At 32.7% G+C, this 15,095-nt stretch overlaps 2 protein-coding genes across 5 annotated transcripts; one reads left to right on the top strand and one right to left on the bottom strand.

The window, feature by feature from the left end:
• The first annotated feature begins 2,316 nt into the window (after positions 1 to 2,316).
• On the top strand, positions 2,317 to 5,314 carry LOC111709616 (uncharacterized). Of its 2 annotated transcripts, none has more exons than XR_002766896.1 (4): positions 2,317 to 2,540; positions 2,987 to 3,128; positions 3,826 to 3,943; positions 5,191 to 5,314. XR_002766896.1 is itself a non-coding variant. In XM_023483356.1 (4 exons), the coding sequence occupies exons 2-4, from the start codon at positions 2,994 to 2,996 to the stop codon at positions 5,272 to 5,274; spliced, it is 330 nt and encodes a 109-aa protein (XP_023339124.1). In that variant the 5' UTR covers positions 2,452 to 2,540; positions 2,987 to 2,993; the 3' UTR covers positions 5,275 to 5,314. The 2 variants fall into 2 exon arrangements, 1 of the variants encoding a protein (XP_023339124.1); XM_023483356.1 differs by having other exon boundaries at positions 2,452 to 2,540; positions 2,987 to 3,121.
• Positions 5,315 to 7,238: 1,924 nt separating this feature from the next.
• LOC111709620 (uncharacterized) lies at positions 7,239 to 12,800 on the bottom strand. 3 transcript variants are annotated; one of them, XR_002766897.1, is made up of 5 exons: positions 12,583 to 12,800; positions 10,654 to 10,787; positions 9,073 to 9,150; positions 8,300 to 8,485; positions 7,240 to 8,178 (listed from the first exon to the last, which is right to left on the bottom strand). XR_002766897.1 is itself a non-coding variant. In XM_023483362.1 (4 exons), the coding sequence occupies exons 1-4, from the start codon at positions 12,656 to 12,658 to the stop codon at positions 8,369 to 8,371; spliced, it is 405 nt and encodes a 134-aa protein (XP_023339130.1). In that variant the 5' UTR covers positions 12,659 to 12,800; the 3' UTR covers positions 7,239 to 8,368. The 3 variants fall into 3 exon arrangements, 1 of the variants encoding a protein (XP_023339130.1); XR_002766898.1 differs by having other exon boundaries at positions 7,252 to 7,602; XM_023483362.1 differs by having other exon boundaries at positions 7,239 to 8,485.
• Positions 12,801 to 15,095: the final 2,295 nt, after the last annotated feature.

Below are 15,095 nucleotides of genomic sequence, written 5' to 3'. Positions count from 1 at the left end.
TGGTATTGGCGGTAGTGAGATTTGTAAATCAAAAATCCAAATAAAAAATTTCAACTTTTATTTTCATTTTTTTATTTTTGAAATTTTATATTCTCATTTTGGATTTTCAAATCTCACTACCGCCAATAAAATAAAAGTTTAAATTTTTTTTTTTGATTTTTTATTTTTAAATCTCACTACCCTCAATACCACAGTTTAAAAATATAAGTTGAAATTTTATACTCAAATATCACTACCGCCAATACCACAGTTTGAAAATAAAAGTTGAAATTTTATAGTCTCATTTTGGATTTTCAAATCTCACTACCGCCAATACCACAGTTTGAAAATAAAAGTTTCAATTTTATATTCTCATTTTGGATTTTCAAATCTCACTTTTTATTTTTTTCATCAATTTCACTACCTTAGAACTTGACACTTTATACTTTTATTTTATAAAACTGGGGCATTTTATACCTACAGTGACCCCCTTGACTGATTTGCCTGATTGGGGAACTCGTTAAAACCACAGGAATATTTGAAAATTCTAAAGGTTAGATTTCCTGGCAAAGCTGTGTTTCCAAGCTAGTACATAATAAAGTAACAAGAAAATACAAGAAGACAGCTCGTCTTTTCACGCAGCATCGCTTGTAAAATTCTTCTTAAATAAGGTAATGGTGACTGTTTAATTAAAAAATATTTTTTGTTGTTTTTAACAAAGTTCAAAACCTATGAAAAAAGAACTTCTATTAAGTTTCCCTTGAACATTTTATTTTCTATTGTGAACCATACCCCTCAAATTTACCCTGTTGTAAGGTCGTCTCTGACAAATTGTATCTCCGTTGGACCCTCCGTCCACTTACCAAACCAAACATTTCCAAGGCTTCTGCGTAAACTTTTCGCCGTGCCACAGTTTTCTAGATTGTAAGTTCCGTATACTTAATTCACAACAATATCTTAAACCTTTTATTTGCCAATTCACAACAGTACCTTTTAAACCTTTATTTATCGATTCACAACAGTAATAACATATGATCCACTAAATCTGCTAAACCTAGAATTTCCAATACCTTTTAAGCCTTTATTTAATTCTCAATGTTACATGTTTCTAAACCAATTGTTCGATTCACATCAACGCCCATTTATTGTTAGTTACCCTTAACTGTTTAATCTTTATTAACAATCATTATTTATACACATGTACGTCAATAACAATTTGTATTTTGTTGTAGGAAACCTCCTTACTGAAATATACATTTTCAAGAAGTTGTTCTCATCTATGTATGGCCGGTAGAAAAGAGTGTTTTCCCTAGCCAATTCGCCTTAGTTCCCTCTTTCGAGTATTATTCCTTTTGTTCGGCTCACAACTATACGTTTGATAAACATAAAATGCGTGATAGAATTGATGCGTTGACCAAATTTGGGAAATTTGGAGTTAATGCGCAATATGTTTAAATCAGTTTCGAAGAAACACAAATCTATTAATTGTACAGAATAGCTTGTCGCTTCAACAATTGGGATATCCAACATAAAAGAGGCTGTCTACGAAATTTCAAGTGATCCTCCGGCTGAACCCTATCGCGATTGGGGAGGAGGGGGAGGTGTTTTCCACACCCTGTGGTTTTCTTCTGAATAACTTAAAACGGCTTACATTTATAGAATGCTAAAACTTATTCACTTTTTGAACATAATGATTCTTGTAAACAAATCTTGCTAAACAATTTTTTTTTTGATGCATAGGTCAGGGTGAAGGACGGTCAAACGGTCAGAAATGGTTAATCACTTTTTTATTAAAAAAGTTACAGTGCTAAGACTTATATATTTGAAAAGCCCTTAAAAAATGGATATCATAACATGTGTCATATGTTAATATTTGTTAAAAGTAAAAATAACTATTTAAAAAAAAATTTTCGACATACTTTTTGAACTTTTTAAAAATCCTCCATTACATTAGGGTGTACCTAACCATTAAAGTTAGAGGTTTAATTTTTATTTTAGAATGAGCAGGCCTTGAAAAATTGGACTAGGGACATGTATCACACTCACAAATAATATTTGGTGAAAACCTAAGTTAATTACAAATAGGTTTCTCTGGGATATCTTCGTTTTCAGATTGGTTGCGTATTTAATCAACATGATCTGTTTAAACCTACCATTTCTGTCCAAATTCATATATATATATATAATATATATCTCCCTCCCGCCTCCCTCCCCCCGCGCCAAAAAAAAAAAATTTGTTGAGAGCATAGATATTTAATTGATTTATTGTATGCACTATAAATATATGCGAAACCAAACCATTAATGCGGCGAGGTTGAACTCATATATTTATGGTATTGACTATAAATATTTTGGTATATATTTGTAGATTTCAAGTTATTTATTGACAAGCATATATTTATAGTAAACACAGTTTTATATCAATTTCACGAGACAGGAACATCAGATATAACTTTCATGGGTCGCGATCAAGAGCTAAATGTGATTAGTTTTCAGATGATGATGTAACAGGTTCCAATGTGAATCTGACATGCAACATCTCTTTATTGGAGGCCACTAAAGTACTTCGGTTCCTTTAATTTTGAAGATTATTACCGTGCAATATCCAATACCATAAGCTATTTAAAATTAAAAAGTTTCAGTGTTTTAATGGATTAAAATTAAAAAAATTATAAAAAGAATTTTAAAACGGCTTATTCACAGTATTTCGTGATCCTTCCAGTAAAAATTGTTTGATTCGGAATAGTCACATCCATTGTTAAAAAAATTGTGTGTTATGTAATCAATGTTTTTAGTTAGTTAACGTTTAAGTTAAATTAACGTAATGAACGCCGTTGACAGTTTTTTTTTTATAAATCCGCGTTCAATCAATACAGGTTGATTTGAATCTTAACGGGTTTCTGTTCATTAACAAAATGTCTCATTAATTTTTAAATATTTAGCTTAAATCTTTCGTATTTTAACGATTAATAATTTTCACAATTTTAAACTCATTTATTTTGTTCAGGACAAAAATGTTTAAATTCTGCATTTTCTGCGTAGTCAGCCTTACTTCTTTGACCTCATCTGAGAGGTCATATCGTTGCCAGGTGGATACTGAGGTCAAATTTATTTTGAACAACATGACTCCATTAGCTGTTAGGTATTAGGTGACCCTTTAAACATGATAATTGATATTACGCAAACTTTTGCGCGGAATTCCGCATATTTGCGCGAAAATGAAGTTTGCGTAAGCAAGCGCAAACGATAAGCAATTCCGCGCAAAAAAAATCCGGCCAAAACAAGAGATGAAACTGCAACAAAATTGCGAAAAATGCTTAATACTACGTGGAAATCTCTACTTATAGCTACCATCCAAAATAAGAAGTTTCATTTATATTATACAGGGTTTCCCACATAGGATGAGACTTCAGAGACGATTGTTCGGAATTTTTAAGTTCGTTTTCTCGCATTCAGGGTTTGTAGGCCAAAAGTGGCTTATTTCTGTGCTTAATCATCTAGTAAAAATACTCAGTTGAATGCAGAAACCAAAATTCAAGCTTCAAATCGGCATATTTTTGGTTTTGGGTCGTCTTTACAGTTTCAATCTTTGTGGGTAACCCTGTGTGTTAATAATTTCTTGGTGATCTATGCCTATTGTTAACTTTTTGTCTGCGTGCAGTTTTGCCTTAGAATTTTATTCAATTTTTCAATCACATTTTTTCGTGCAGTATTTGCGGTTTTTGCTCAGAATTTCTTTAATTTTTTTCGCGGAATTTGAGCTTTTTTTGCGCGGAATTTGCGTATTGCTTAAATTTATAAATTGATCTAAACGCCGACCAGTGGATCTATGTGGAGTTTATCTAGGAAGGAGGTTGACTGTGTAGTAGGTGTGGGTAGCTGTGATGCTCTGGGGAGACGCATAAAGGCAAGAGCAGCTGATGTTGTGCAGCGGCCTAGATGTGCGAAACCGTGCAGCTGTGAGGTACGATTTAAAAACGTCCCCTCCACACGAAAAAAATATTTTAAATAAGATATTGAGGCAGAAGCCCGAGGAAGTTACGTGTACATGCAGCGTTGAGAGAGATCCTTTTCTAGCCGCAGCGCTCGGTCCCCTAGCCTGTCCTAGCCGCAGTGCACGGCCCGGAATGTTTAACCCTATTCCTGCTGGGGGGGGGGGTCAATTTGACCCCCCCTGTAGTTTTTTTTACATAACTCAAAAAGTATTGGTCTGAGGCTGTTGAAATTTTCTGACTTTTCCTACATACCCAAAGCCCTCCCTGTAGGCCTAAAACCAGGCTTTAATACTAACTGCCTGAGTCCTCAGGCACACTGCCTGAATGACTGCTTTTTCCTGTAACAAACTAAATCTTTGTTTTGACCCACTTCCACTTGTCAGATTTTGATAAAATTTAGCTTTTTGAAAAGCCTTTGACATAAGGAAACGAATTGCACAAGTTTTACGAAAAAAAAATTGCAAAATTTTTTGCAAACAACCTGTCAAAGGAAATTTGCACATTTTTAGTTTTTCTTGATAAAAAATTAGGTTATTTAAAATTTTGCAAAATTTTTTGCATATTTGAATTGGTATGGTCAAGGGCTTTTCAAAAATGTATAATTTTTCATTTTTTGGACAACGTTTTTTTGCAAACATTTTTACTATATAACTGGATTTTGCGATAAAAAATTCAATTTTTGCAAATTTGCAAATTTTTTTGCAGATTCTAAAAGTAGAGCACACGAGCTTTCCAATGATGTATCATTTGTCATATTTGGACATCAAACATGGGATTTAGAGGGGGGGGGGGGTTCAAATTGACCCCCCCCCCCAGCATATCCTGGTTTTCAAGTACCCCAGCAGAGATAGGGTTAATATCCTAACCTAACCCTAAAATATATACTTATCTCTCTCTTTTTTATAATTCAACGTGGCAAGCTCATTTTTAACTTCCTCATTTTTATGCTTTTCTTGTGCTGTAGAAGTTCCCACCTTAAGCTGCCATTTTTCTTTGTAAATCGCGTATTTTCCTGTATAAATTGTTACATATTGAAAAATAATATATTTTGACATTTTTCTCGGCAAAATTTTTCCAATTGGATTGTCCATAAACATTCACTGGGGTCATGTGAGTTGCCATAAAATATAGATCAGATCGATTCAGCCGTTTTTACACCCATTGCATACTAACAGTCAGACACCTAAATCATGTTTTTTATAACTTTTTGTCCAAGGAGATAAATGTCCGACTAGTGGTGAACAAAATGAAGAGGAATCACATGGATCAGTGGAGAAGAGTAGAAAACCATTTTAGATAATTCAAGGGTTTAATTTTATCAATAAATTTAAACTTTTATACGTATGCAACCTTTTATTTATTAGTGAAGATAAATCATATACAAACGGCGCATTCCGTTATTCATTTGTCTACTTAAATATGATTGTGTTAAAAGATAAAAAAATTTCTAGCTGAAAATGAATTATTTTAATGTATAAATTTCTATTACTTGCCTAAGGCGAGACAAGAATAACAAATCATTAAAACAAACTTAATTATAATAATTTCAAAAATGAACATTGCAGACATTTTTATGGCTGTTAATCATTTCAAAGAAAAGTGTGTGTGCCATTCCGTTTTGTTCTAATTATACACAATAACATTGAATTATCAGAAAGATGCAGGGTTACCCAAAAATAATGAGACTTCAATGACAACCTGAAACACCTTAATTCTGAATATCCTCAGTTTTTAATATCGTCTTTTATAAGTGTGCTAAATAATTTGACAAAGAAAGGAAGAAGTTTAAAGTTACACGGAACCATGAGTGCAAGAAAAAAGGCTGATGAAATTCCGTACGGTCGTCTCTTAAGTCTCTACTTTGTGGGTAGCCCTGTATTATTTCATAGTCATTTACGACGACATCTATCATTCCGGTTTAGTGACCTTTTGGCAAACATTGGCAAGCGAGATTAAATCAAAACATGTTCTAGATAAAACCAGAAGAAAGAGGTTAAAGGGACAGACCGGCTATGTAAGGTAGTTGAACTGAGTATGCACTGCAGTGGTGTGGAAAAATTCTTTAGGATTCATTATTTGCGGCATATAAAACTTTTTAAAGATCTGTAAATCCTGAGTTTCAGCGCAAAGTCGACGTTCAAAATTGAACTTTTGGGTGGATACGTTTTCAGAATTCCTTTTTTTATTAATAAATAACGACGACAAAAACGCAAAAAAAGTAAACTAATTAGTTGTTTAGGAACACCTTGAGAAAATAAAAATTAATCAAAAATAAGTAATCTTTTTCAATTATTAGTTTCTATTTTCTCATTATTCTGGTTTTTCATTTTTCTCAAAGATTTTCTGGAATTAATATATAAAAGACGACATTTGAAGAATTAAAAAAATCTGCGAATAAATTCAAAGAAAATAAGAAATACAATTTAATGATGAAAACGAAATACTTTGATTCTAGCATAGATTTATTGACAAATTTCTTTAGAGAAATATGTTCCTAACCATCTAATTAGATTACTGTATAATTTTTACTTTATTTTTCGTCGTCGTTATTTAATAATTTTAAAAAACCGATTCTGAAAACATATCCACCCAAAATAACGATTTTGAACGTCGACTTTGCGCTCAAACTTTGGATTTACAGATCTTTAAAAAGTTTAATGAATCCAAAAGAGTTGTCCCAAACTGCATGCTCAGTTCAACTACCTTTAAGGAGAATCATGTTTTTTTTTCAATTATACTATGAGGAAAGACCTGAAACTAGTTTCGATGTAAACAAACATTGTACAACTCACGAAATACGGTTTTTACACAGGGTGTCTAATGTACATAAGAATTAAGCGACGAATTTAACGTCGGCTTTGCTTACTGATAGTTAATAATCAACAAAGGGTGCATCAAAAGCCATATGAGCTTTAAACATTGACAAAACAACAATTATTTGTAAATTAATAAAATTTGCATGTCCTGTGACTAGAAGATTTCAATGGAATACTTCTAACGTTTTGTTCACGCTGAACTAAGGCGATAAAGAAGTCGTCTTTTAATTCCCATGTTCTTTGAGACACCCACCTATCATCATTTTTATTTTTCGTGAACACACACACTTTAAACACACACACGCTCAAACACACTTTAAACATAACAAGAATTAATTTTAATGAAAAAATTAAAAATTCACAATATCGTCTATCTTGTTTTAAATATAAATCCATAAATAAAATAAAACATTAATCTCATTACAATCCAAAAAAGAAAAATATGAATTACAAAATTATCAAATATTATATTTGTAAATTTGTATTTCTTGAATCAAGAATATGAGAAACATCAAACAAATTTATTCCATTATTAACCTTACTTAAATGCAAAGTCTTTAATCACCGAAAGTTCGCAAAAAAAGGCAATCATAATGTAATGATAAAGCACTAGCTCTTAGACGAAAAAAAGAAGTTCAAAAGAATTTATAAAATGTCATCATAACAATTTTTCAGTGGGTTTTATACTTAAATATATACCTAAATCTCAGTGATTCATAATTATAAAACAAAGAAATAACCATGAAATATGCGAAAATATTTTAAGAGTTTCATATAATCATATATTGAGAGTAGATGAGCTGACCATTAATCTATATTGGGAGCAGCTGAGCTAGCCCTGAATCTATATTGAGAGTAGCTGAGCTAACCCTGAATCTAGATTGAGAGTAGCTAAGCTAATCATAAATCATTATTGGGAGTAGCTGAGCTAGCCCTGAATCTATATTGAGAGTAGCTGAATTAATCCTAAATCTATATTGAGAGCAGCTGAGCTAGTCCTGAATCATTATTGGGAGTAGCTGAGCTAGCCCTGAATCTATATTGAGAGTAGCTGGGCTAATCCTGAATCATTATTGGGAGAAGCTGAGCTAACCCTGAATCTATATTAGGAGTAACTGAGCTAGCCATGAATCTATATTGAGAGTAGCTGAGCTAGCCCTGAATCTATGTTGAGATTAGCTCAGCTAATCCTGAATCATTATTGGGAGTAGCTGAGCCAGCCCTGAATCTATATTGGGAGTAACTGAGCTAGTCCTGAATCTATATTGAGAGTAGCTAAGCTAATCCTGAATCATTATTGGGAGTAGCTGAGCTAGCCCTGAATCTATATTGAGAGTAGCTGAGCTAACCCTGAATCTTTACTGGGAGTAGCTGAGCTAATCTTGAATCTATATTGGGAGTAGCTGAGCTAATCCTGAATCATTATTGGGAGTAGCTGAGCTAATCCTGAATTTTTATTGGGAGTAGCTGAGCTAACCCTGAATCTATGTTGGGAGTAGCTGAGCTAACCCTGAATCTAGATTAAGTAGATGAGCTAATTCTGAATTTATATTGGGAGTAGCTGCGCTAATCCTGAATCTAAAGTGGGAGTAGCTGAGCAAGTCCTGAATCTGTTAATGAACTAGAGAGAAGACTAAGCTGTTCCAAAATTTGGTTTGTTGTATTTAGACTCTGCTGGATACTAATGGTGCTCTCCTGAAAACAAAATAATATTTGTTTAAAAATAGTAAATTAAGATTAAACTTTATGCTGAAGCCTCCCCCCCCCCTCTCCCCACATACACACAAATAAGGAAATGAAGCTCCTTTTTCAGTTTGATCTTTCATATTGAAAAAATGTTTTAATTTTCAAAAATAAAACATTTGTTCAGAACAAGATTTTGTAAAAATTCAAATTGTTTAGCTATTAGGATTAAATAGTTATTTAATTTGCATTTATTTATCATTCGTATTTTTCAATTTTTATGTATACTGGGCCGTCAACCCCTTAAATTTTAATATCGTTATTATTTTTACTTATTGTACATTAACTTATAGACATAAGTTCAAGTGTCCCTCATTTCCATTTAGAGAGTGCCAGGCAGAGTGATGGCAGAGAACATGTAAAGATTAGTTTAAAGAAAACAGAAATTAAACATATTAAAGTAAAACAAAGGACTACCATTTAATATTACATTTTTCGGTCAGGGACGACTCTCTTCAATTCTTAAGATTTGTTTCTGTCATGAAGATTCAAAACAGACCAATCTTGTCAATTTCAAATAATTTGTGGCATAAATTAACCTGAATATAAGTCTGTGTAGTTTCGTTCACTTCCTCGTCCACTTTCTTAAGTTCTGCACTGCAGTTCAAAAACTGCTCCTAAACCAAAATATTACTAAAGATGAAAAATGCTAAAAATGTCACTGTTAACCCTAACTCTCTGCTTAGTTAGAAACTAGCTCTCTACTCCTATCTATGTATACCTGGAAACTAGCTTTCTACTCCTATCTATGTATACCTGGAAACTTCCTCTATACTTTTACCTATGTATACCTGGAAACTATCTCTCTACTTCTATGTATTCCTGGAAACTATCTCTCTACTCCTATCTATGTATTACTGGAAACTATCTCTTTACTTCTATCTATGTATACCTGGAAACTATCTCTCTACTCCTATCTATGTATACCTGGAAACTATCTCTCTATTCCTATGTATACAAAGAAACTAGCTCTCTACTCCTATCTATGAATACCTGGAAACTAGCTCTCTACTCCTATCTATGTATTCCTGGAAACTAGCTCTCTCCTCCTATCTATGTATGCCTGGAACCTTCCTCTATACTTTTACCTATGTATACCTGGAAACTATCTCTCTACTCCTATGTATACATGAAAACTAGCTCTCTAGTCCAATCTATGTATACCTGAAAACTATCTCTCTACTCCTATCTATGTATACCTGGAAACTATCTCTCTACTCCTATGTATACAAAGAAACTAGCTCTCTACTCCTATCTATGTATACCTGGAAACTATCTTTCTACTCCTATCTATGTATACTTGGAAACTATCTCTCTATTCCTATGTATACAAAGAAACTAGCTCTTTACTCCTATCTATGTATACCTGGAAACTAGCTTTCTACTCCTATCTATGTATGCCTGTAACCTTCCTCTATACTTTTACCAATGTATACCTGGAAACTAGCTCTCTACTCCTATCTATGTATACCTGGAAACTAGCTCTCTACTCCTATCTATGTATGCCAGGAAACTAGCTTTCTACTCCTATCTATGTATGCCTGGAACCTTCCTCTATACTTTTACCTATGTATACCTGGAAACTAGCTCTCTACTCCTATCTATGTATGCCTGGAACCTTCCTCTATACTTTTACCTATGTATACCTGGAAATTATCTCTCTACTCCTATGTATACATGAAAACTAGCTCTCTACTCCTATCTATGTATACCTGGAAACTATCTCTCTACTCCTATCTATGTATACCTGGAAACTATCTCTCTACTCCTATGTATACAAAGAAACAAGCTCTCTACTCCTATCTATGTATACATGGAAACTAGCTCTCTACTCCTATCTATGTATGCCTGGAACCTTTCTCTATACTTTTACCTATGTATACCTGGAAACTATCTCTCTACTCCTATGTATACATGGAAACTAGCTCTCTACTCCTATCTATGTATACCTGGAAACTAGCTCTCTACTCCTATCTATGTATGCCTGGAACCTTCCTCTATACTTTTACCTATGTATACCTGGAAACTATCTCTCTACTCCTATCTATGTATACTTGGAAACTATCTCTCTACTCCTATCTATGTATACCTGGAAACTATCTCTCTACTCCTATGTATACCTGGAAAACTAGTTCTCTGTTCCTAGCTAGTTCTATGTTAACATCTTGAAGTTTTCTATGAAGAATAGAATTGTTTGTATTACAGGCAGGGTCTCCACATTCTGTTGCAACTATTGAACTACCTCCCAGAGAACCTGGAGAAATGAACTATCTAACTAACTCAATTTATTAAAAGGACTGAAAACGAAATTTCAAGGAAATTTCTGAGAAAATATGGCAAAGCCGAATTCATAATGATACCCATAACACCTGCTTTAATTGATCAATAACGTGGGAAATATTGTCGTTTTTCTAGGTTTAAAAGTGTTCAAGTGTGATAATTCCTCTAAGTTTTCCTGCAGCAGAAATGACAAAGCCACTTTCGTCATTGCAGATAAATCAAAATTGTAAACATATGACATCTAATTCATACTTAATGGACAAAGCTTTCCAACGTACTGTTGTGGATCGGACATCGACATTCTTACATGGAGGGTCATTTTAAATTACGCCTGTAGTCCCTTGAAAGGGATCTGGATTGTTGTAATTTCAACGCTAGCAGAGAACTGAAAAATGTGAATTGAATTTTAGCATTTTTTAAACATTTTTCAAGAAGTTGGGCATTTTCCGATACAGCTTATTAAAAAAATGGTCAACCCCTTTACGTCTTTGCAGGGAGAGGCAAAAATTCTAAAATATTTAAATTTCTGAAAGTAATACTTTTGTTTGTGTTAGAAATGTACTGCCGATCTATGTCTGAGTAGCACTAAGTTTATTTACATTTCTCCCAGAAACTGCAACACATTTAATATGTAAACAAAGATACAAGGGTTCCTCTTTTATATTCCTTGGAACTGGTTAAAGTGAAAACATTTTTGTGAACAAAAATCAATTATTATCGAATTTGAATTTGAAGATTAAAATGAGCAAACATATCAACATTGAAAATTCAAATTCTTAAAATAAAATAAATCTTACACAATGAACAATGAACTCATAAAACAACAAAAAAAATAATTTAAAAAATTGAAATATTTTTCAAAAAATTAATAATTTCTTACTTAATTTCTAATTAATAATTCTGGGGTGTAATTATAAGAATTACACCTCATAAGTTTTTCATTCTTTTATTCTTACACCCATGGGCAGGGGTCATTCTTTTTGATACTACCCGAAAATTAAATTAGTTTCCCCTAAAAATCATTTATATTCCCAAACCCAGAGAATCAAAGCCAAAAAATTCCCGCTCCACACAATCAAACTGAAATTCTCGGGGTAAAAAATGATTTTCTAAAAGGGGGAGGGGGGGAGGAATGATTTTTTCAAGAAAATATACACACTTCCTTTATCCTTGTTGATACTTTTCCCCAAAACAATCATTTATTTCCCCTAGAAATCGATAGTTCTTCCCTAATTCAGAGAAAAAACTCCACCTTTTTCAGTGAAAAACAAATATTATTAAAGAGGGGAGGGGGGGGACACCCTTGAAAATATTTTTATTCTATAAAAATCACTTATTTTATCAAATTTAGCCTAGAACCAGTACTTAGGATCCGGATCCACGGATAAAGATCCAAAGGGTAAAAATCAACCAAAAACTGAAAAAAAAACTTTTTAACTCCTAAAACCTAAATCTGAACTTTTTGAAAAAAGAGAAATTATAATAATTTCCTCCTGAATGGTTCATCAAGTTTTAGGATAAAAATAAGCGAACAAAATTATTTTTTGTTGAAAAAACTTCTTAAAGAAATAACCTGGATTCGGATCCTTTTTTTTCCAGTGCGGATCCAAGATCCGGATCTGCATCCGCATCAAAATTAATTAGATCCTAACCCTAAGCACTGCCTAGAACCCTTAAAATTATCATCAGATGCTTGAGTGGGAATTAATTTTTGGTAGAGGGGGCGGGGGAGACCAAAGGATTTAGGCAAAATATTTATCCCTATTTACCTAAAGTGAGAGACTCTCGAGTAGCTTGTCTTGAGAGAGTAGCAATATGCTTCTGCACTGTTCCAGTCACAGTCATTATACTCAGTCCTAGTGTTAAAGGATCTTCTGTCGTCTTTACTCTAAAAATACAACTTAAAAAGGCCGATTAGCGTAATTTCAGGTACCCTCCATGGAAAAATGGAAATGTTCGATTAACAACGGTATCCATAAACGCTGTGTTTGATTAAATATGAATTAAATATTGTTTTGATTTTAAGAACTAATTATCATTTTAATGTGGTTTCACAACAGAACAGAACAGAAGTGATTTCGCAGAAGAAAAAACAGATAAAACTAGAAAAATTGCAATATTTACCATATAAAGGTTTTAAGGTACCGTTGTAAATCGGGCATTGTTTTTTTGTCATGAAGGGTCACTTGAAATATCAATTACAGTCTCTTTAAGTAAAAAGAACATTAATCTTTTAATTAAAGATCAATTATTTTTTTTAGTATTACATCTGGAGCTTTTGTTGAAAAAAAACCTTGGATTCTTGATTTTGAAGGCAGTCCTTTTACTAATTAAAAGCTTTTCATTATCTTTTTTTTAAAATTATATTTTGGTGGATCGACGCATTTGCAACTATATACTGCCGTTTGAACTATATCGTTTGAACTATGTTCATTCTATAAACTACTGATAATAACGTTCTTTCCTACACTTCAAACAACACATTATTTACTCATTTGAACTAATAAAATATGTAGTTTAAATTTTATATTTCCTGACAAAATAAATATATAGCAGGGGCGACGAGAGCAGTTGTGTGCTTGAAAACCAGGATATGCTGGGACCCCCCCCCCCCTCTAAATCCCATGTTTGATGTTCAAATATGACAAATGATACTTCATTGGAAAGCTCTTGTGCTCTACTTTTATAATCTGCAAAAAAATTTGCAAATTTGCAAAAATTAAATTTTTTTATCGCAACATACAGTTATATAGTAAAAATGTTTGCAAACAAAAATTTGTCCAAAAAAAGAAAAATTATACATTTTTGAAAAGCCCTTGACCATACCAATTCAAATATGCAAAAAATTTTGCAAAATTTTAAATAACCTAATTTTTTATCAAGAAAAACTAAAAATGTGCAAATTTCCTTTGACAGGTTGTTTGCAAAAAATTTTGCAATTTTTTTTTCGTAAAACTTGTGCAATTCGTTTCCTTATGTCAAAGGCTTTTCAAAAAGCTAAATTTTATCAAAATCTGACAAGTGGAAGTGGGTCAAAACAAAGATTTAGTTTGTTACAGGAAAAAGCAGTCATTCAGGCAGTGTGCCTGAGGACTCAGGCAGTTAGTATTAAAGCCCGGTTTTAGGCCTGAAGGGAGGGCTTTGGGCATGTAGGAGAAGTCGGAAAATTTCAACAGCCTCAGACCAATACTTTTTGAGTTATGTAAAAAAAACTACAGGGGGGGTCAAATTGACCCCCCCCCCCAGCAGGAATAGGGTTAAAGAATAGGATCATCGGAAACAGGATTAATGAATATCATAGGAAATAGGATTAATGGATAGGAAACAGGATTGATGAATATGAAACAGTATTAATAAATAGAAAACAGGATTAATGAATAGAAAACAGGATTAAGGGATAGGAACAAGATCAATGGATAGGAAACAGGATTAATGAATAAAAAACAGGAATAATGGTTATAAAACAGGATTAATAAATAGGAACAAGATAAATTGATAGGAAACAGAATTAATAAATAGAAAACAGGATTAATTAATAAGAAACAGGCAATTAGAGAAGAAGAAACAAGGAAAGAAACAGAATTAACTAAGGTAACTTTGGAAACAGGTTTTAAAATGAAAATAAGTTCTTTTCTTGGTGTGAAATAACCATTATAACTCACGGAAAGTTTTAATATTGAGCAGGAAATCACAAACATTAAAAAAAGGCTTAATTGAAAAAAATTTAAACAAGGAGAGAAAATTCGCCCATTCTATTTTCTTCCATCTGCAGTGTGAGGCGACTTCAAGGTTTAAAATCAATAGAATTCTAACCTAAGTTTCTAACGAGGAGAAGAAATAAAAAATATTTTAGGAATTCTTCTCATAGACACAATCTTTTCCCTATACAGTGTACATGAAAGAGGAGGGAGGGGGGGCGCCTTTCGTTAGTTATAGACTTATAGCAATTTTCACTTTAATATACTTAGATGTTTCATGTTTGGTAGAAAAGCAGAAACTAAGTTTTATTTTATTTGAGATTTAATTACTGTAAAATAATTACTCTATGCAATATTTATATTTGTTTTTGAGTTAAAAATATTATTTTCTTGTTTTTTAAAATTATTTTTTCCTTTTGTACCTTTATATCATATGGTAAGTTCTTTTTTCGTTTTATTTTATTTAATCAAGTTTCTAGTTTGGGGTTTTAAAGGAATTGTAAGCGTAATGTTAAGTGACCCTCCATGCAAAGATGGCAATGCCCGATTCTCATCATCGATATCTTTGAATAATTCATCTGATC

The sequence above is a fragment of the Eurytemora carolleeae genome, unplaced genomic scaffold (genome assembly GCF_000591075.1).
Source record: "Eurytemora carolleeae unplaced genomic scaffold, Eaff_2.0 scaffold987, whole genome shotgun sequence".
In the NCBI taxonomy this organism is placed as follows: Eukaryota; Metazoa; Arthropoda; class Copepoda; order Calanoida; family Temoridae; genus Eurytemora; species Eurytemora carolleeae.
Note: the sequence above shows the minus strand (reverse complement) of the source record. Positions and strands in the feature narration are given on the sequence as shown.

Bases quoted from the DNA above. Each gene is read 5' to 3' on its own strand.
- LOC111709616 (XM_023483356.1), top strand. From the start codon at position 2,994: ATGTTTAAATTCTGCATTTTCTGCGTAGTCAGCCTTACTTCTTTGACC. The intron at 3,122-3,825 runs GTATTAGGTGAC...GAGTTTATCTAG, and splicing joins ATGACTCCATTAGCTGTTAG to GAAGGAGGTTGACTGTGTAG. The intron at 3,944-5,190 runs GTACGATTTAAA...TTTTTGTCCAAG, and splicing joins CGAAACCGTGCAGCTGTGAG to GAGATAAATGTCCGACTAGT.
- LOC111709620 (XM_023483362.1), bottom strand. From the start codon at position 12,658: ATGACTGTGACTGGAACAGTGCAGAAGCATATTGCTACTCTCTCAAGA. The intron at 10,788-12,582 runs GTAAATAGGGAT...TCATTTCTCCAG, and splicing joins TCGAGAGTCTCTCACTTTAG to GTTCTCTGGGAGGTAGTTCA. The intron at 8,486-9,072 runs GTTAATTTATGC...TTTTGTTTTCAG, and splicing joins CTACACAGACTTATATTCAG to GAGAGCACCATTAGTATCCA.